This window comes from Lepeophtheirus salmonis, chromosome 12 (genome assembly GCF_016086655.4).
Source record: "Lepeophtheirus salmonis chromosome 12, UVic_Lsal_1.4, whole genome shotgun sequence".
NCBI classification, from domain to species: domain Eukaryota; kingdom Metazoa; phylum Arthropoda; class Copepoda; order Siphonostomatoida; family Caligidae; genus Lepeophtheirus; species Lepeophtheirus salmonis.
In genome coordinates, this window is record NC_052142.2 from 13,388,868 (window position 1) to 13,407,886 (window position 19,019).

General features: G+C 29.2%; 1 protein-coding gene across 9 annotated transcripts in view; it reads left to right on the forward strand.

Moving 5' to 3' along the window:
• Positions 1 to 274: 274 nt before the first annotated feature.
• Positions 275 to 19,019, forward strand: part of LOC121126775 (innexin shaking-B) — a 53,095-nt gene continuing 34,350 nt past the window's right edge. For 2 of the 9 annotated variants that reach the window (XM_071892110.1, XM_071892114.1), the window contains exons 1-6: positions 275 to 333; positions 11,092 to 11,352; positions 12,662 to 13,135; positions 13,218 to 13,302; positions 13,361 to 13,495; positions 13,553 to 13,611. In XM_071892110.1, the coding sequence (XP_071748211.1) occupies positions 12,779 to 13,135; positions 13,218 to 13,302; positions 13,361 to 13,495; positions 13,553 to 13,611 (636 nt within the window). In that variant the 5' untranslated portion in view covers positions 275 to 333; positions 11,092 to 11,352; positions 12,662 to 12,778. Of the gene's footprint in view, positions 568 to 11,091; positions 11,396 to 11,874; positions 13,136 to 13,217; positions 13,303 to 13,360; positions 13,496 to 13,552; positions 13,612 to 19,019 lie in introns of those variants that run through there. The other 7 variants (XM_040722109.2, XM_071892109.1, XM_071892113.1 and 4 more) reach the window with 7 other exon arrangements.

The following is a 19,019-nucleotide window of genomic DNA, read 5'->3' on the forward strand; positions in this document are numbered from 1 at the left end:
TGACAGCCAATAACAACATTTGACTAAGTAAAATATTATATGAAAAGGGGCTAAAGTTATTATTTTTTTTCCTTAGCTTTTTTAATGATGACTTTATTTTTTCAATTTGCATTGAATCGTATTAACATAATAATAATATAAAAAAAAAGATTGCAAATATGGTTATTCTTCCTGATGTACTAAAAAGAATAAAAATATAAAATGATATATATATTGGTTTTAAGATTTTTCTAAGAGGAAAAAAACATTCTTTGTGTATTAGCTTTCTCCAAAAGTTGGTGCCTAAACCAAAAGGAAGAATTAGAAAGCACACTTCTCCGTCTCTTCCGTTAAGTATATATAATGTTTCTGTTATTAAGGACTTTTAGTATACACTTATATTTCTTAAGAATAAAAAATATTTAAAAAAAAAACTTAAGTATGTCTCATATTCGAATTATTTTTTGTGTTGTTAACGTTGAGAGAATATAATTACAAGATTATTAAATATATATTTAAGATAATTTCTTGAAAGTGAAATAAATTGTTTATTAATTATTAGATAATTATATAATTTTCCTAATGAAGGTACGTATTATTAATCTTTAAAGAAATTACAAGTTTATATAGTAAAATAGCTACAAAATCACTCTATTTCTACTTCCATGACAATATAATCGATTGAAATTGAGATCAAATACAATTGAAGATATACATAACGAATTGTATATTTTGTTTAAACATCTAACCATTCATAGTAGTTCAACTTTATTTGATGAAATGAAAAAATATTGCCTTACATTCCTTATGGTTTTTTTAGAGTTATCAAATTTAACCATCTTTTTCATACTTGAGATTATACAATAGTATATTATTATTAATATAACTCGGTTTATGGAATATTTATTGTTTTATTATTAGGGAAATATTAATAACATTGGATCAATGTGATAACACATGATAAAAATTAATAGAGTTAATCTAGTAATGCAACTCAGAATCTTATAATATCCCTCGATTTACCCCTAAAAATCCCAAATATCAACACTGAAATCCCATGAAAGTGATAAAAGTTTACAACAATACATTTTCACAGTCATTTTGAATCAGTTATATTTTTTATTCTTCTTCCCCTTCAATAATATCTACTAATAAATGTATAAAATCATTGTCTGAATGTGTTGTAAGGCTATTCTTTATATCTTTGATGAACACTATCCTGTTCTGTTTAGTCATTAAGGATGCCAATTTAAACATGTTCCGCTGTTCTTTTTAATATACTCTCTAGCTGCCCATAAAATCAGACAAAAAATGAAGGAGTAGAAAACAACTAAACGAGAAGGAAACTCTTTAACTCTTTAGATCAAAAAAGTTTGAAGATAAAATTAATATAATCAAACGAAAGTAATCAATTATTTTTGTACATATAAAACCCCAAGATTTCTACATTTTGATAAAAATCATCCCTTACGCAAGATCAATATACCAAGACAGGTGCGTCCACAGGAGGTGGGCAGGAGGGGCTGTAGCCCTCCCCCCCCTCAAAAAAAAAATTATGCCTTTACTAGAACGTTTTTGGGGAAAAGCTGTGGATTTTTGATTTTATTTCCACAAAATTTATTAATTAAAATTTCATTTTTGAAATTTTTTAGCAAAAAATTAAATATTCGATAACTAATTTTAAAAAATTTTTTGAAAAAATTTATTTTCTCAAATTTTGTTCGAAAAAAATTAATTTTTTTATGAATAACAATGATTCTTGGATGTTTTTTACTTCCAAGAACCAACCTCTACCTCCCCAAAAAAAAAAAAAAAAAAAAAAAATATATATATATACATAATCCTGCGGACGCCTCTCTAAGATCTTGGGATAAATCCTTTGGAATGACATCTCTGAGTTAAAGCCACTTAAGGCGGATAGACTTAATACACATATACATTTATTTTGGGCTTTTTTAAATACCCTAATTAGTTATAATTAATTCAATAAGACAAATGTCCTTTATAATGGACAAATTTTGTCTACCCCACTAGGAACGACATATTTGCTGACAGAGCTCACTAAACTATAGTGGTCATTCAATACTGATACTGTAAAATTTTCAAAATAGGGAACAATAATTATTGTAAGCATTCATATTTTGCTCTTACAGATATATACTGGTTTTTTTTTGTGTGTTTTTTTTAAAACTTAGCCTCACTGGTATTTAGCCAATATTCATATCTATACTAATGGGGTTTTTCTCATCCCTTAGGAGACAGACTAGACATATACAGGGTTTTGTAACAAATTGCATGATCTCAAAAAAATTATAATTGCACATAATGAAAAATAAAATATCGCTTCAATAGTACGTGAAGAGCATGCAAGTAATACACAATGATGTAAATCTGATGTGTTTTTTAGCTGGCTCGTTAATTTATAATTGGTAATTTAAAGAAGAAATTTTCTCTTCCTTAGCAGTTGTCATTATTATTTAATTCCTGACTGGTGAACATCTTTTCTTGAATAGATTCAATTATATTCAAAACTTGTTTGGACGTTCGTCTGGGCTCATAAAAGACAGCACGTAACCCTGAGGATTTGTTGCGGAGATATAATTGTAAGTCCTTGTTGGACTCAGAGTAGAATTGGGATCAACATCGGAGTAATTCTAGCAAATGTCCTTATTTATTTCTTTGGGATTTTACTATCATTGTAGCTTATGTTTAAACGTATACATTTTTGTTATTCTATTATTTTTAAACTTTAATATACTACCACATAATCTTTAATATAATTTACTAACACCTTTAATGTAGAACAATGTAACGTTATAAAAAAATTTATAAAACTTTCAAAAAATTAAATTGGTATTCATCATAAATTTACAAATTAAACCCTTTCACAATCAATAAATATTATTTCATCAATAAATGAATAAAATCTTTTTATATTTATTTAACTAAAAAAAAACAAAAAAAACAACAACAACTGAAGTTTAAAGAAATTATTCATAATCAAGTAAATTCTTGAAAAATTTAATGAAATATAAGGGATGCAATTTTGGAACAATAATATCTTATTTATTATTATAAATATATGAGGGAAAAAATATAACTTTAAGCGAAATAACGACTATGTACAAGAATTAATTAACAAAAACAACTTTTAGTATTAAATGTAGTTGAAAACTTCCAATCTATGTATTGTTGTTTAATGATTTAATTAAACTCAAGTATCTTAAAAATAATACTTTATGGAAGTAAAACCTACAAAAAATTTAAGATTCTGAATTTAATTTATCAATTGGACCATGCAATAATGTTCTTTATCTTTGTTGTTGATGTTGTTGACTCAATTGATTAAGTTTTTTCCACTGAAATTGAAAAATTTATATGTAGCTAGGACAGCGTAGTCTTTGTAATTATGATCGTCCTTGAAGGAGTGTCATCAGCTTCTGCTCCAAAAAAATTTCTCCAATAATCTTGATGACTTTAGAATAACGTACGTCATTAAAAGTTATTGCTACTTGTACTTGGATTTGTGCTTTAAAAAAATATATTCCTACTAAATTAGACCATTTAGAAAAAATATTATTTTGTAAATGAACCCCTTATTATTTATACTTCAAATAAATTATTTTGGTGTAAAATCAATTGAAACATGGTAGTGTTTTAACCTTTAGCTTAAATTTTCTCAAGATTGGATGATCACATATATAATTTAAGCATATATTTGTAATTAACAATAAATTTCCCAAACGAATAAGTTAAATTTTATGTGAATTACTTATTTTTTCTTATTTAAAAATTTGCTTAAATCAAGAAGTATAGTAAAAACATAAAAAAATCAAAAACTATTGAACACCAGTTTTGATACGGAAAAACTAATAATATATTCTTAATCAACACACGAAGTACTACTCGTATTGAATATGGCATTTAAAAGATTCATTTTTGTTGCCTTGTGTAATTGGTAATAACATTTAACGAAGAAAGCAAAACAAGAATACAAAAAGACTAAATAGAGAATATATGGAGTGTCAAAGTTATACTTGATGACCTTTCGCAGTTTAAAATCAAATCAGCTGTTTTGGGGGAAATAGTTTTAGTAGGAATTGAGTCTTTTTAGTTATTTTTTTTTACTTTGTAATTTTTAACATTACTAAAATGATGAAATATCGTATAGATGGTTAATACCAGCTTTATTCAATTTTTTCTGATAATACGTGAAATATTTTGGTTTAATAACTTACATTCTAAACAATCATTAGAAGTACCACTTCAAGAATAAAGACAGTTATTCAATACTTGACTCATCCATACTTAATATTATTCATTTTTGTAAACCCAAAAATACATAGAAAAAAAAATTAATTAACAAAAATTGTACGATTAGAATATACATAAAACTACAAATTAAGAAAATCTTACCAAAAACTTAACAAAAAAAAGGGAATTCACTTTCCTTTAAAAATTTTTTTATAAATCTATCAATAATTTGGACATAATTAGCAGAAAATAGAGTTCTAGTGGATCTGAAATTGTATAAAATTCTCTGAAATGTTTGGTAATAAATTTAATTTATTTTTGATTAAATCAATATAACAATGTGTAAAAATCTTAAGAATTTAATAATATTTTTAAATTCGAATAAAAAAAACAACACTTTAACAGATCCCAGACATTTGCTATATGCTCACATTCAAATAAAAAATACCTAGCCGTTTACCTTGATGACTTACAGAAAACAAATTATTTCCCAAGACAAGGTGTGGTAACTAATTTATATATTTTTCCAAAATTATGAATTATCGAGCAGAGAGTTACAAAGACCTTTGACTATCCCTTGTACCGAAGCAGCCACCCCTTTTCTTTATTCGATTGGATTCAAAAAGTGATGTTTTGTTCTTATCTTAATAATAAATATATAAGATTATTATTTTTAACAATGCTAAAAAAAAATATGTTAACATAGATAGATTTGGGGATTTTTTTAAGGAGATTGATGATATACCGACCACCGGAACATTAAAAGGAACAACCGTCTATGACAAAAGGTTGTTCTCTTTGTAGGTGTTAGACAATATCATTGAGGATTATTATTATAGTTTCAATGTTATTTGTTCGAATTGTAAGAACAAGATGCATAGTATGTAAGTTTTTAGTAAACCTAGAATGGAAAAAAGAATTAGTTCAACTGTTATTGCGAATGTGTTTAATGAATACGACAAAGATACTCCAAAAGCCAATGTAATTGTGAATCATAGTCATAACAAACAATTTAAATATAATGCTTTACTGATTCTGGATCAACAGTCAACATTGTTTCTAAGAATATTGTCGATAAATATAGTATCCGATGGAATCAATTTTATCATCCAAAATCTACAATGTAAATGGGAATTTTATGAAATTTGTCCTATATTGTGAATTAACTATAAAATTTAATGATAACATCATTAAAGTTACAATTCTTAAAAGTCTAGAGAGAAAAGCTAAATTGCTTCTAAGTTAGAAGACTTGTAAAAACTTCGAATAATGACACCATCAAAATCTACACTCAATCAAGAAGTATAACGGAGTTATTAATTGTGAGAAATTAAAGCCCATATCTCGTCCTTCAATGAAAATTGTAATCGATCGGAATTCTGAAAATTATACAGAACCTAGGAATTATTGAGCCAAAACCAGGAGTTACGGAATAGTGTTCCACTTCAATGATGGTTCCAAAACCGAATTGTAGAGGAATGAGACTCGTGGCGTATTTTAGACTTTGAAACCGATATCCCAGGGGTTCCATTCCCCCTTTTCATCTCTTAAAGATATTGCTCACTTATTTCCTAATAAAAGTAAAGTGTTCTGTACATTATATTGTAAAATGGGTTACTTTCAGTTTCCTTTGGATTATGAAAGTAGAACTTCAACAACCTTCAACACGCCCCGAGGGAAATTCTGATATTTTCTATCTCCGATTGGCCTTTGTAGCTCTAACAATGAATTTTGTGCAAAGACAGATACTGTTTAATGTAGAATCAAGAAAGTAAAAGGGATTGTGGATGATATTCTGATATCTGGTAAAAATGAAGATGAAGTCTTACAAAAGGTGGAAGAAGTACTCAAACGTTGTGAGAAAAAAAAGTATTACCATATCAAAAGACATAATTCAATATGGAACGAAAGTGAAATTTACACGTATGCTCATATCGAGCGAAAATATTGATCCAGATCCCAAAAAAATGGACTTGTTAAGTTACCAGAACCAATTTTTTTTTACTTATTTGAGATCAGCTTAACCAATGAATTAGCCAAATTTCATTCAGACTACACAAAAGTTACGGCACCATCAGAAAACTATTAAAGAAGAATGTTGAATATCAATGTCAAAAAGAACAACAAAAAGTTTTCGATGAGTCAAAAAAGGATTATGAGCTCACCATCAGTTTGAACTCATTTCGATGTTAGCAAAATTACGAAGATCGTTACTTACACAAGTAATGTTAATGGTATTGATTTTGCTCTCACTCAGCGAATGCGAAAATATTTAATTAAATGTGGTTCTCGAACATTAACTCCAGCCGAAACAAGATATTCAATAATATAACGTGAATGTTTAGCAATTACCTGGATCATGGAAAAATGTTTACATTATTTAAAATGTGCTAATTTCTATGTCGAAACTGATCATAAGCCATTGGAAGGTATATTTCAACCTAGCTAATACATTAAATGTAGGAGAAATAAGATTTTTAGAGGGTACTATACCTTGTAACTTCAAAGTTAAGTGTATTTCAGGAAAAATAAGATTATAACAGATGCATTCAACGAGCTCCCCTTTACAATTTACAACGATTTTTGATCAATTCTGATCCTAAACTAAAAAACTTGAGAAATTTCAAGCGAAGCTATAAATGATCAAGAAATTATAGAAGCGTTTTTGGAAGGCAAACAAATTAATGATGTATCAAAGACTCGTCCAATACGTTTATATAAGTGAATTTGAAAGAATACTTAATTGGAAAACAAAATAATAATCATAAATGGAAAAATTATTTTACGAAATAGTGCCATTAGTTTTATTTTGAAGAAATTGCATATATCTTATCCCAGTATAGCTCGAACCCGAAAGTTAGCCAGAGATAGATAGTTATGGCCTACTTCAACAGTTCAACTCAGACAAGTATAGAATCATGGACAAAATGTATGGAAATTAAATCCAGTCAACCAAATCTGACAGATCATAATAAAACGATCAAATGTCAATATATGGAAAAAATAAATCTCAATAATAAACCTAAACAGCTAATGAATTTCAAAAAGGGGGAGAAAGTATGTTTGCTATATTCTACAATAATAGAACCCACTTCAGATCTACCTAAATCTCTGACCAAGCTGAGACAATCTCCTCCTTTTAATATATTGAAATAGTTATTTGTTGTTTAAGTCTCCTTATAAGGGGAGATTATATGTAATTTTTCGTATTATTATTTATGTATTCATAGTACTTAGCTTGTATTATATATAAGTAAATTAATACAAACTTATTCTTATATATATATTAAACGTAACAAAACGTATTTTTTTTTGATAATCTTTAAGGATTATTTACTGCTTACTGATTTGTGATTATAATTATTAATCAATACTAATGTGGTGTTCATTTATGAGGTCAAAATTCATCTATCTAAAGAGATACAAAGAAGTTCGGGCCTTAATAATATAAATGATGTTTTGAATGTAAGGAAACTACTTATCCTGTAATAGTGATCCTGAAGCAGTGCCTTCATGTTTCTTGAGGTAAAGGCATGAGGAACACATAATCTAAATCCAAGGTGTAATTTTGTTGACTGGTGTAATATTTGAAAATTGTTCACAGATTAATAAAAGCTAATTCTGATTGAACCAATCAACTGTTAGAACAATGATTAGGTGAAAGAAGTAGAAACATTGACAGCCTACAAAAAAAAATTTGCTTATTTTTGTGTCAGTGAGGTAAAATCGTGAGAGAGAGATAGTCAAGAGTTGGTGTAACTAAATAAAAACCAGAATAAATCCTTTGCAGGAGGGAAATTCCAAATTCGAGATTGGTGTTCATCGATAGAGGATTTTGCGAATGAATGTTTAACCCCTCGTGTACTATGAGGGATTTAATCACCCAATCAACTGCCTCGTTCTACTATGATGAATTGGAGAGATGGAGAATCTGCTCCGAGGATTTCCCGTGAATGTGGGAAAGAATATCCGTGTACTTCTATAATATGTATGAATTCATTCTTTCTAAATGCATTGAAATCGAAATATGAGTCTATAGTGGATGGAGATGATCTGAGTTAACTCTTTAGGATATATTTATCTTGGTGATGATGGACTCAAAATGAAGATTCTGAAATACTTGGGGCTCAAAAGAATTCCACCTCCATGAAATTGATTAGATTGCTATTAAAATTGAATATTAAGTTTTCATTTTCTTCTAATGAAAAGTAAATTAAAAAGATATTGAAAAAAATCTGCCTCTGTATTAACATTTTAACAATGATAAGATTTCTACAATTTATCGAAATATATTCCATTAATTGTAAGTTGGTATGAATCCAAATGAGAGGCTTTGTTATCTTGTTCCAATTAGGAAGACATGGGAATCCTAATACATAGAAGAGTACATTTTAAGTTGAGGAACTAAATTACGTACAATTATTTTCCAAAAGGATTAATAAATAAATCGAGAATTACATTTTGTCTCTATTATTTTAGACTAGTCGAATAAAATTAATACTTAATAAGATTAGCCATATATGAATTTTAGTAGAATTGAACTATTAAAAGGTTTAACATTTTATTCCTAAGAAATTATTAACTCAGGCTTAAAATTGTTTCTTGTATAGAAATAAACAATGATAAAATTATTCAAACAATGATTCATCACTTTAAAGATTTCATTTCCTTTTTAATCCCTTCACAAAATAGGGTTTTTTGATTATTTTTTTTCAAAACTTTTATATTTTTAATATAATTTTGGAATATTTTTTCCAAAAATTTATTTTTTTGTGAAAAGTTATGGGTTTTTGAAACTTTTTGGAAAAGATTTAATTTTTTGTGAATTTTTTGAATTTTTTTTTTCAAAAACTTTATATTTGAAATATAATTTTGGAAAATTTTTTCTAAAAAAATAATTTTTTGTTAATAGGTTTATATATCTCAAATTTTTTCTAAAAAATTACAGAAACCAAGCCCTTCCTAAAGTATAATCTTACCGGCGCACCTGTTATAGTATGTACTTATAATCTCATACTTGTAAATAATAAAACTCAATCCATCTAAAAATATCAAACGATTCCTTTTAACGGCAGAGCATATGTTTTTACTATTCACAAGCATAACTAGACTTGTAAATCCAAAGTATATTGGGATGTAAAAAAAAAAAAAAAAACTAAAAAATTGTAAATTGTATGTGGACTCTTAGAATTTATAGAATATTTGGAAGAGAGAGAGCAGCTTAGTTATCATGACGTTCATTAGATCAACTATAAGAAGTAATTATGGTGGTTGGGGGAGAGGTAGTATATATACAAAGACCAAAGGCAGAAACGACCCTAATGGTGAACTTCAATTATGCTAGTAGTCCAACAAGGACTTACACTTATAACAACACTACAAATCATCAAGGTTACATGAGCTCTCTAACTCGTAATCACTTTAAACTTAACTGTTTTTTCTACAAATGTTAAAAAATAATGAAAATGGAAAATATATACATGTATAAAAAACCCTGTTTAGATTGTCATCAATTTAAAAAACTTGCAAGTTTAAAAAAACTTAACACTTAGCCTTAAAACGCTCCCTGCCTTGTATTTAAAAATAGTTCCGTTTTCTTATTCGTTGTAAGTTGAACAATGTATGACAAGAACTGCAAATAAAGAAATAAAATAATAATATTAATGTAGAATAGAGAGGTTGTCAACTGATATTATTAAAGTAATAAAAAATATGACTTATAACGAATGCAAACCTTTCCTTGTTGCAAACAGAGCAGTGTTTCTCATTTTTCAAACCTTTTATCATCATTCTATAATTCTTGCGAACAACTAAGAAGAATGTAACTACTAGTGTGCCAGTCTATGAAAGACGGAGATTAATACTGAGGATTTCTTGGGACGTTATAAGCAGGGCTCGATATCCACACTAGCCCGTGTTTAGTAAAAAAACAAAAAACAGTCGGGCTAGTGCAAAGTGGTCTGGGTCTAGTTTGTTTGCTTAAATAATGAATTACCTTCACCTATTAGAGTAGATAAGGGGTTTAAACAACAGCTGTGTCGATGTGTCATTCGTCGAATAGACATTGACAACAATTATTATGGGTGATTTCTAAGTAAAATATATTTTATTAAGTAATAGTACTACCGAAACCACTTTCAGAGAATTCGAATTACAATTATAATAAAAATGAGGCAAAAAAGTAGCCTACTTACATTGCAATGAAGAACTTAGAGCTTATGCTAGTTTAACGCAAGACTTACTTCTATAGAACATGAATAATAATTGATGTGCAATTTTTAGTCGTACTTTTTATTAACTAGGTATAGTTTGTATTTCACCGAAAATATATTACTTTCTTTTTGTACTTCCAAAACCTACCTACTTCCAAATGTACCTCAATACTAGCCATGTAAAGTTTAAAATGATCCAATATCTGTGGTATTCTGGACTTGTAAAATTTTTCGGTTAGTTATGTTGGGTTGTGTCTAATTTTTACGAACGTCAAGCCCTGGTCATAAGTGTGCACTGTACATCCTTGTTGGAGTCAGAGTTGAATTGAAAGTCAAAATCGGAGGAATTCTTGCCTATGTTCTTGCTTGATAAGGGGGGAGATTTGTGTTTATTTCCTTCATCTCATGGCTGCTCGCAGCTAATACAATTAAACGTAATGATAACTCCTTTCAAATATTATTTGAATGGTCAAAGTTGCCATACCACTTATTGGTTTCTTTTTTTTTTTAGCATACCGACCGGTTATATTTTTACAACTATATCAGTAATCAAAAATTTATTTTTCTCATTATAAAATTTAAGAAATTTATTTCTTAAAATTACATAATAATTTTTCTCATTAAAATAATTCACCCTTTATTCTAGGTAGTCGTCACTGATTTTATTTCTACTATGAAATTTCAATGAATCCATATGGGCAGATTTTTAATAACCAAAGACTTTAAACAGATCTTCAAAAGTTAATCTCATGTTTTCAAACTGGAACAAAAAAGGATGTTCTTCTGAATAAATTGGGTTTACATATACTGCTGTATCAATATGTAATATTTATGGTGCTATAATTTTTTATGTTATAAACATTTACGATATGAATTTAAAAATATTTGACTCTTCAGAACAGATAATGTATGTGTCTCAGCTCTCATAATACATGCACATTTCCAGATAAGTAAAATAAAAAACTTTAAAATATTCCATTGAATCACTTAATTTTTATAATTAAGAGATTGGAAGAATTATGTAAAAACATTGAAATACGTTTTAAAATCGTACTAAAAAAATTCAAGTGCATTTAAGGATATAAATGGATCCATATCGGTTTTTTAAACGATTTTTTTAATGATATTGTATGGTAATCGTTGGTTTTCTCAAGCAAATTCCGGTTTTTTTTACTTAAAATAATATAAGTATGTATTTAAGGCTTTTGAAACATTAAAATTTAATTCAGAAAAATGAAAATCAACCATGTAGCATAAAAGACAATGTACAAAGTATGTACGCAAGCTTGTGACATTTTTTTGTCCCTCTCCCAGATTCTCATTTGGTATACATAAATTGAGAAATTTATTATAGCTTTTATAAAAATCCTCTCCTCCGCTACCTATGTACGTATTTTATACATAGCCCCCAAGATCTTTTTAAAGATTCGTGCTGATTGAATTTTTGATAAATAATACCTTTTGAAATTAATCAATCCATTTCCGAAAAGGAACACGCATTTTTATTCAGATAGTTTTTTTTCCATAAAAAAATCAATAACTTTTTCGGAAAGGATTTTTAATTTTTTACCTCGAACAATAATTTTTATTGTTATTTTGTTTTATTTGAAAAGGGTATTGTTGTATTTAATAAGTCTTTAGACCCGTTCACGCTATACATTTTATAAGTATGTAATTCTTATATTTTTCTTTAAAAGAAAAAATACCTTTTTGAAGGGTGATATAGATAATATTTCGGGGAAAAAATATATAATTGTACAATGACTATTTATTCAGCAAGTTCATTTTGCTTCATTGTATTTATAGAAAATTAATCTTTGACAATACATTAACTATAGCTAGAATGGACGTGTGTCCTTTTTTTTACATTAAAAAAACAACTTCATAAATTTTAACTATAACGGATTCTAAATAAAGTTATATCATAATTTCGTAAATATACATCACTACAAATTTAATATTTATAAGCTTTTCTCAAATGTTGTGTTGATGTCGACTTAATTCAGTTCAAACTTTTTTTTCGATCCAACAACAAAAAATAGAAAATTTGTCATTGAGAAGTTGATGTTTTAACAAATGTATAGTAAATATTCCTTAAATTTCAGTTTATACAAATAAACACTTTGTTTTTAAGCGTGTTCGCTGTTTTTAAGCCATGAGTGTTAAAGTACAAACTTTTATTAGACGGTTGATACACATACTTACATACTTATCAGAAAAGTCACTTTGAAAAATGCCATGACTATATAATTGTATGTATTGTAATCTACAAAATGCAGACACAAGGAATACATCTATATTTCTTCTAAAAAATATTGAAAATATATTGAAACATGTTGGAGATATTTCGAGAACTGAGAGGACTGCTACGTGTCTCACATGTTCATATTGATTCATGGGTGTTTAGACTTCACTATTCTGTGACCACCACTGTAATGTTCGCTTTTAGTCTGATTGTATCAGCTAAACAATACGTTGGTAATCCAATAGACTGTATACATTCGAAAGACATTCCTGAAGATGTGCTCAATACCTACTGCTGGATACATTCTACGTACACAATTCCGAGTGCCTTCTGGAAAAGAATTGGGTTTGACGTAGCACATCCAGGAGTGGATAAAACACTTGATCCAGAAGAAAGAAGATATCATAAATATTATCAGTGGGTTTGTTTCTGCCTTTTCTTTCAGGTAAGTTATATCAAAGATATTACAATCCCAAAACAGGTTTAAAAGTAACTATACATATACACTTTTTGAAATTTTTATAAAGGCTTTACTATTTTATATACCGAGGTGGTTATGGAAAAATTGGGAAGCAGGAAAAATATCAGCATTAAGAATGGATTTAAATTTAGGTAACACAATTATAATAATATTATAATTAAAAAATTATACTTCCTTTAATTTTCATAGGAATAATATCTGAAGTGGAAAAAAAGTTGAAAAAAAAGTTGCTAATAGATTATATGTATTCCAACCTAAAACATCATAATTTTTGGGCATATAGATACTTTTTTTGCGAACTCTTAGCTTTAGTCAATATAGGAGGTAAAATTAGTTTATAGACATTTTTAATATATTTTCTAATATTTATTTTGAATGTAGGTCAAATGTTTTTGCTTGATCGATTTTTTGATGGGACATTTTTTACTTATGGTATTGAAGTAAGTTATTTGAATATAAATTACATCGACAGTTATCTTTACAATAGTTTTTCATAAGTGATTATTTTTTCAAAATAACACTGATTTGTTCATTTTCATTGAACTGATTGTTGAAATAAAATTTCATTTTTTAAAATAGAAGTCATCAACTTGTAAATTTGCCACACAACTTACCTATGAAAGGAATTCACCAGTTCCATGAGATTTCTTGTTGGTAGATATTAGGTAAAATAACTTCTAAATTAATCAAGTAAACTGTATGGATGTTTGTCGACAACTCATTTTTTGAGTTCATTTTAAATATCTTAGAATTGCATGACTACTTCATCTAGGAAATAACTAACAACTAGAGACGTAAATAAAAACTTTTTCTCTGTGCGTGTAAAATAATAATAAAAATTTTAATTTGGCATTCGACATAACTCATTAGCGCTGTCGGTAAATAACAAAAAAAGGAAAAAAAACCCATCATAACTATGTAAAATAAAGTTTGTTTTTATGACTTACTTTAGGTTCCATTTTTTATTCTGCATACCAGTAGTCCATACTTTTACTACATTCAAGCTAAGGTTAATAGAAATACAAGGTTATGACATAACGTGTTTACGGCTGATGTTTGTTTTCCACCACGCTTTTTCATAGTGACGTCATATAATATGATTGGTTGCATGTTTCGTCGAAATCTGTCCGTCTTGCCGAGTAGTCGGTAAGATGCATCAAATTGAAAATTATAGTAAGCCGATTACATGAAGGTATAACCTTGTATTTCTATTGACCTTGACCCAGGTATAACAATGGAATTTATTAGGTATTAGTTTATTAACAGAGACATATGTACACGAGAGGACTAGGATATTCTATTATATATATTGATATACTCAAGAAGGGAGATACTTATATCTAGTTGCTGACCATTGCAAAGGGGCATGGTGCTGCCAACTTAAAGTACATTACATTCATTTTGGGACATTAATTGTATAACTAACTCTGTCAGACCCCAACAAGCTCCTCAAACCTAAACAATTTACAAGGGTTTATAAATTTCCGATTCCTTAGCATAACTTTTCCAGTTCCTAACCTTAATTTATAAGTTCTTGGATTAACTTTCCCAATTACAGCTTTATTCATATCCCAAAACATTGACATTCTACTTTGTATTTTGACTTGGGCATTTTTTTCAATCTCCTTAAGATTCTGGGTTTTTCAATCATGATATTCATTCCTTCTGCATATTAAAAATCCCTTCTCTCCTTCCATGATGTTAAAAGCTGACTTTGTAAATTTTTAATTATTGTACGAACCGTAGATCTAATTTGGGGGTTTAATATTCTTTCAGCTGGACTCTTCCCATGATCTTTTAGGGCATTTCTCTACTTGGGCAATGCCATCATAAATTTTCCCCACTTAATTTACCTGTCTTCTTCGCAAATGTTTGCAACTTCTCACCTTTATCAAACACATCCGAGAGCTCTTTAAATAAATCTTGTACACAGGTCTAATTTGATTCAATTTTATAACAATAATCAGGCATTGGATAATTCTTAGACATAAATCCTAATTCTTTCGCTGCATATCAATACATTAAAATACCAGTCACGCCTGGACATACAAACATATATGATTGAAACATCGACCATTGAACCCAAACTTTGCATTTAATTTACTAATACGCCTGATATGATTATCCTTTGCTTCAGTTATCGAGGTTGATAAAACCTCTCCCAAATAGCCTTCAACTTCAGGGTAATTAACGTCATCTTATCCACAAATAAATACATCACATTCAGTACCTGGGATTGTTTTAAATTTTTCTCGTCTTGATCCTCTCTATTAGTTGAACAGCTATGTCTATCATAGCTTAGTGTTTTGTGATACCTACAACATTTGAAATTACATTAGAATTATTATTTTTTGTTAGTCATTACAAGTCAAAAACGTTTTCAATTTCTACTCCTACATCATGAAAAGTGACTTAGTCTCCCACAACTGGACGTCTCTGTCCAGACGTTCCCTCAAAATAGAAAGGTTTAAATTATATCTAAGTAATTTATAACTCTTGTTTACTATTGGTAACTACTGTACTAAGAAATATCATCAAGATATTTTCGATGATTTCGCCTAGCATCTTCATTTCTTAATCCGCATACAATCCTGGAAACAATTTTTTTATTAATACAAATAATTAATAATACATAATTAAGCCCTTTCAAATAATCCTTTTTATTAGGTTAAAAAATTATTATAGGATTCATCCAGATATTGATATATATTTTCAAACCAATCTCTGTGAAAAATAATTTAGCGTTTTTCGCGTAATTTCTCTTTAATGATATCTAAAATGTCATCTAAAGACTCCACAAAACCGTTACTTACTTGTCGTTTCATTGTTTGAAAACTACCCTTCATAAAAATTATATAATCTTCGAATTTCTATCTCCACTCATCAAAGTGCTCAAGTTCAACATCCAGATATAACACCTCAGTCCTAGGAAGTTTTAATCAGTTGCATTGATCTCATCTGCAAGCTCTCATCTGATATTATTATTTTAAGGAAATTCACAATGTACTTTAAGTTAGCGATGATTCATTTTAACTGGAAAGATAAATTTAGTATTATTACTAGGGATGGGAATATTGTCTAAATTGCAAATAATTATGAAGAAATAAACTTGAAGGACTACAGTCAGCTACTGAGTTAATCATGTCTCCAGTTTTTCTCTCAAGTAGTCTTTGCATAGGTACGTATTCAGTATTAATGTTATTATTAATACGTGCATCTATACTATGTAGTATTAATTAGGGATGGGAATATTGTTTAAATTGCAATTAATGTTAAAGTGCCTGAGAGAATGTCATAAAATTTGGTAACTTTGAGGGACGACATATGTGCTGACAGAGATCATTACAAACTATGATCCTCCTTGCTCGCTGATAAGTAAACACTTTCAATATTGGGAGAAATAATTCATAAGAATATTTATATTTTGCTCTTACCAACATATACTTTATTTTTCTATTTATGCTTATCGCAATTGAGTCGATATTGACATCCTTAAGTATTACTATATAGTATAGAGGGAAGGTTAATATAAAAACAAGATTAGACCATCATGTGATCGGGCTTGCTAGAATTTTCAATCCAATGTATTGTAGCGACTGCTGGGCAAGATAGACATATTTTCACAAAACATACAACCACTCATAGTTTATGACTTCAATATTGCTACACTTTTCAATTTAAAGTATCATAACGACTGTTGGGAAAGAAAAACAGATTTTGACAGAGCAAACAACCACTCATCTACTATGAACTCAATATTAAAAGCGTGGTGGAAGTCAAACATCAGTCGTACACGCGTTATAAATAAAGTTGATAATTTTGTAGAGAAAAACGCGTGCAAGGAGAAGGGGGGAGAAAGACTTATAAGATAATGACTTATGAGATAATAATGACAAATTCCGTGTGTCATATTTAATACGCTAGTCTTAAGAAACCAGTTCTTAGTACGTGCAATTCAAGCAGAAGCCGGATTAAAATTTTGACCACGAATCTCCGGATTTCTCAGGGAATAGCCAATGAACTTTAGATATATATGGGAAGAAACACTGCATACACAGCGTAGGAGTCCCTTTTCAAACTTATATTTTGACTTTTTTCAGATTTTGTAACATACCTATATTAATTAAAAAATACTATGTGCAAAATAAAAAAGACTGAAAACATAAATTTTAATAGAAGTTATTCAATGAAAATCAAACAAAATAATAATGATGAATGATAGGAAATTGAAGTTATAAACATTAAATATTAAAAATGGATTCAAAAAGTTATTGGTGACAAATGTAAATTATATATATATATAAAATATAATCGAACATTTTCATAAATAAATAAATATACTAATCATGAGAAGAAATAAAATCAATCTTCATCCTATCATACTTCATATACACTAAAAATACTTATAATTATATTAAACGAATTACAAATCTACATTTTCGAATTCATGGAGCATACCCAAGCAGTGCCGTATGTCAGGAAGATTTTTCGGTCCGCTTTACAAGGGTGAACGGTTGATTTTCAGTGGTGAACGTGGGATATTTAAACAGGGCAAATGCTACAGCATAGATTAAATCTTGCAAGAATATCGTCCAATGGACTGTCTGACCATTATTTTCTTCAGGCAAACATTGGGAAAAATAAAATGAAAAGGAAAAACTCTAGACGGAAAGTCAATGCCGACCTATTCACAAAGGAAGGAGTATAATGGAGTATAAAATGCACGGTGCAAGAATGAGAAAATTTTTGAACTATACAATTAAGTCAAACAATTTAAACATCCTTAAATATTTTTTAAATAATAACGGATGAAGATAATGAACAAGATTATAATATACCATGAAACGGTTACATCGACAGAAAATAAATTATGTTCACAAGTCTTGATGTTCTTAACTCGCATGTATACGTGGTGATGTGTTTGAAAAAAATGAAGAAAAAATGCATGTGTTCTTTATCATGATTAGAAGAAGAAGTTTTTTCTCTCTTTCCTTGACGCAAAGGTGTCAATCAAACTGTCCATGTCTTCATGGAGCACCTTGTCCACCATCATCCTGTCCATGTTCAAGAGGGTGAGGGAGGAGAGCCTCTCCTGGTCCATGGTGGTCCTCATGTGGTTCTTGAGCCTTCTGAGACAGGAGAATGACCGCTCCGCCTCACAGCTGCTGATGGGCATTGAGGCCAGGATAACGATCACCTTGTATAGCTCCGGCATCAGGCGGAACGCTCCCGAGCTTATTAACTCCGCAGCAATTTGTGACGAAACCATGTCTTCTGTGTCAATATCTGCCTAGAGAAACATTAATTTTAAACATATAATGCAAAATGAAACATTATAATATTAACCTTGAATTGCTGAAAGATTGCATGGTCTGACTGGAGCTGCTCGAGTTCAAGTCTATAGTGCTTGGCGACACGCTCAATGACACAGGTCTCCACTTCACTGTCATTGACGATTGCAATGAGATCCATTGTGATGTTTGTATCATCGGTGGCAAATCTGCGCTCAAGCTCTAGTACAATCTTATTGATTGCAACATCGAAATGTGTTTCACGGAAGTAGGATTCAGTTGTTCCTTTCCACTTTATTCTCCTTGGAATCTTGCCTCCTTGAATTCCAAATCAATTGGGGCCTCCTGGTCAAATACTGATTTCATCTCAGACGACTTCAACTCAGCAAGTTTCCAGATTAATTCAAAGATTTTCTCATTCTTAAGATCTTTAAGAGTCCTAATCAATAGGTTGACGTGTTTCTGTGCCTTTGTTAAGTCAATCTTTCTGCCTTGAAGTTCATCTGACAAGCTAGATGTGTGTCTGAGGAGTGTTTTCAACAGTTCAATGCCGAAAA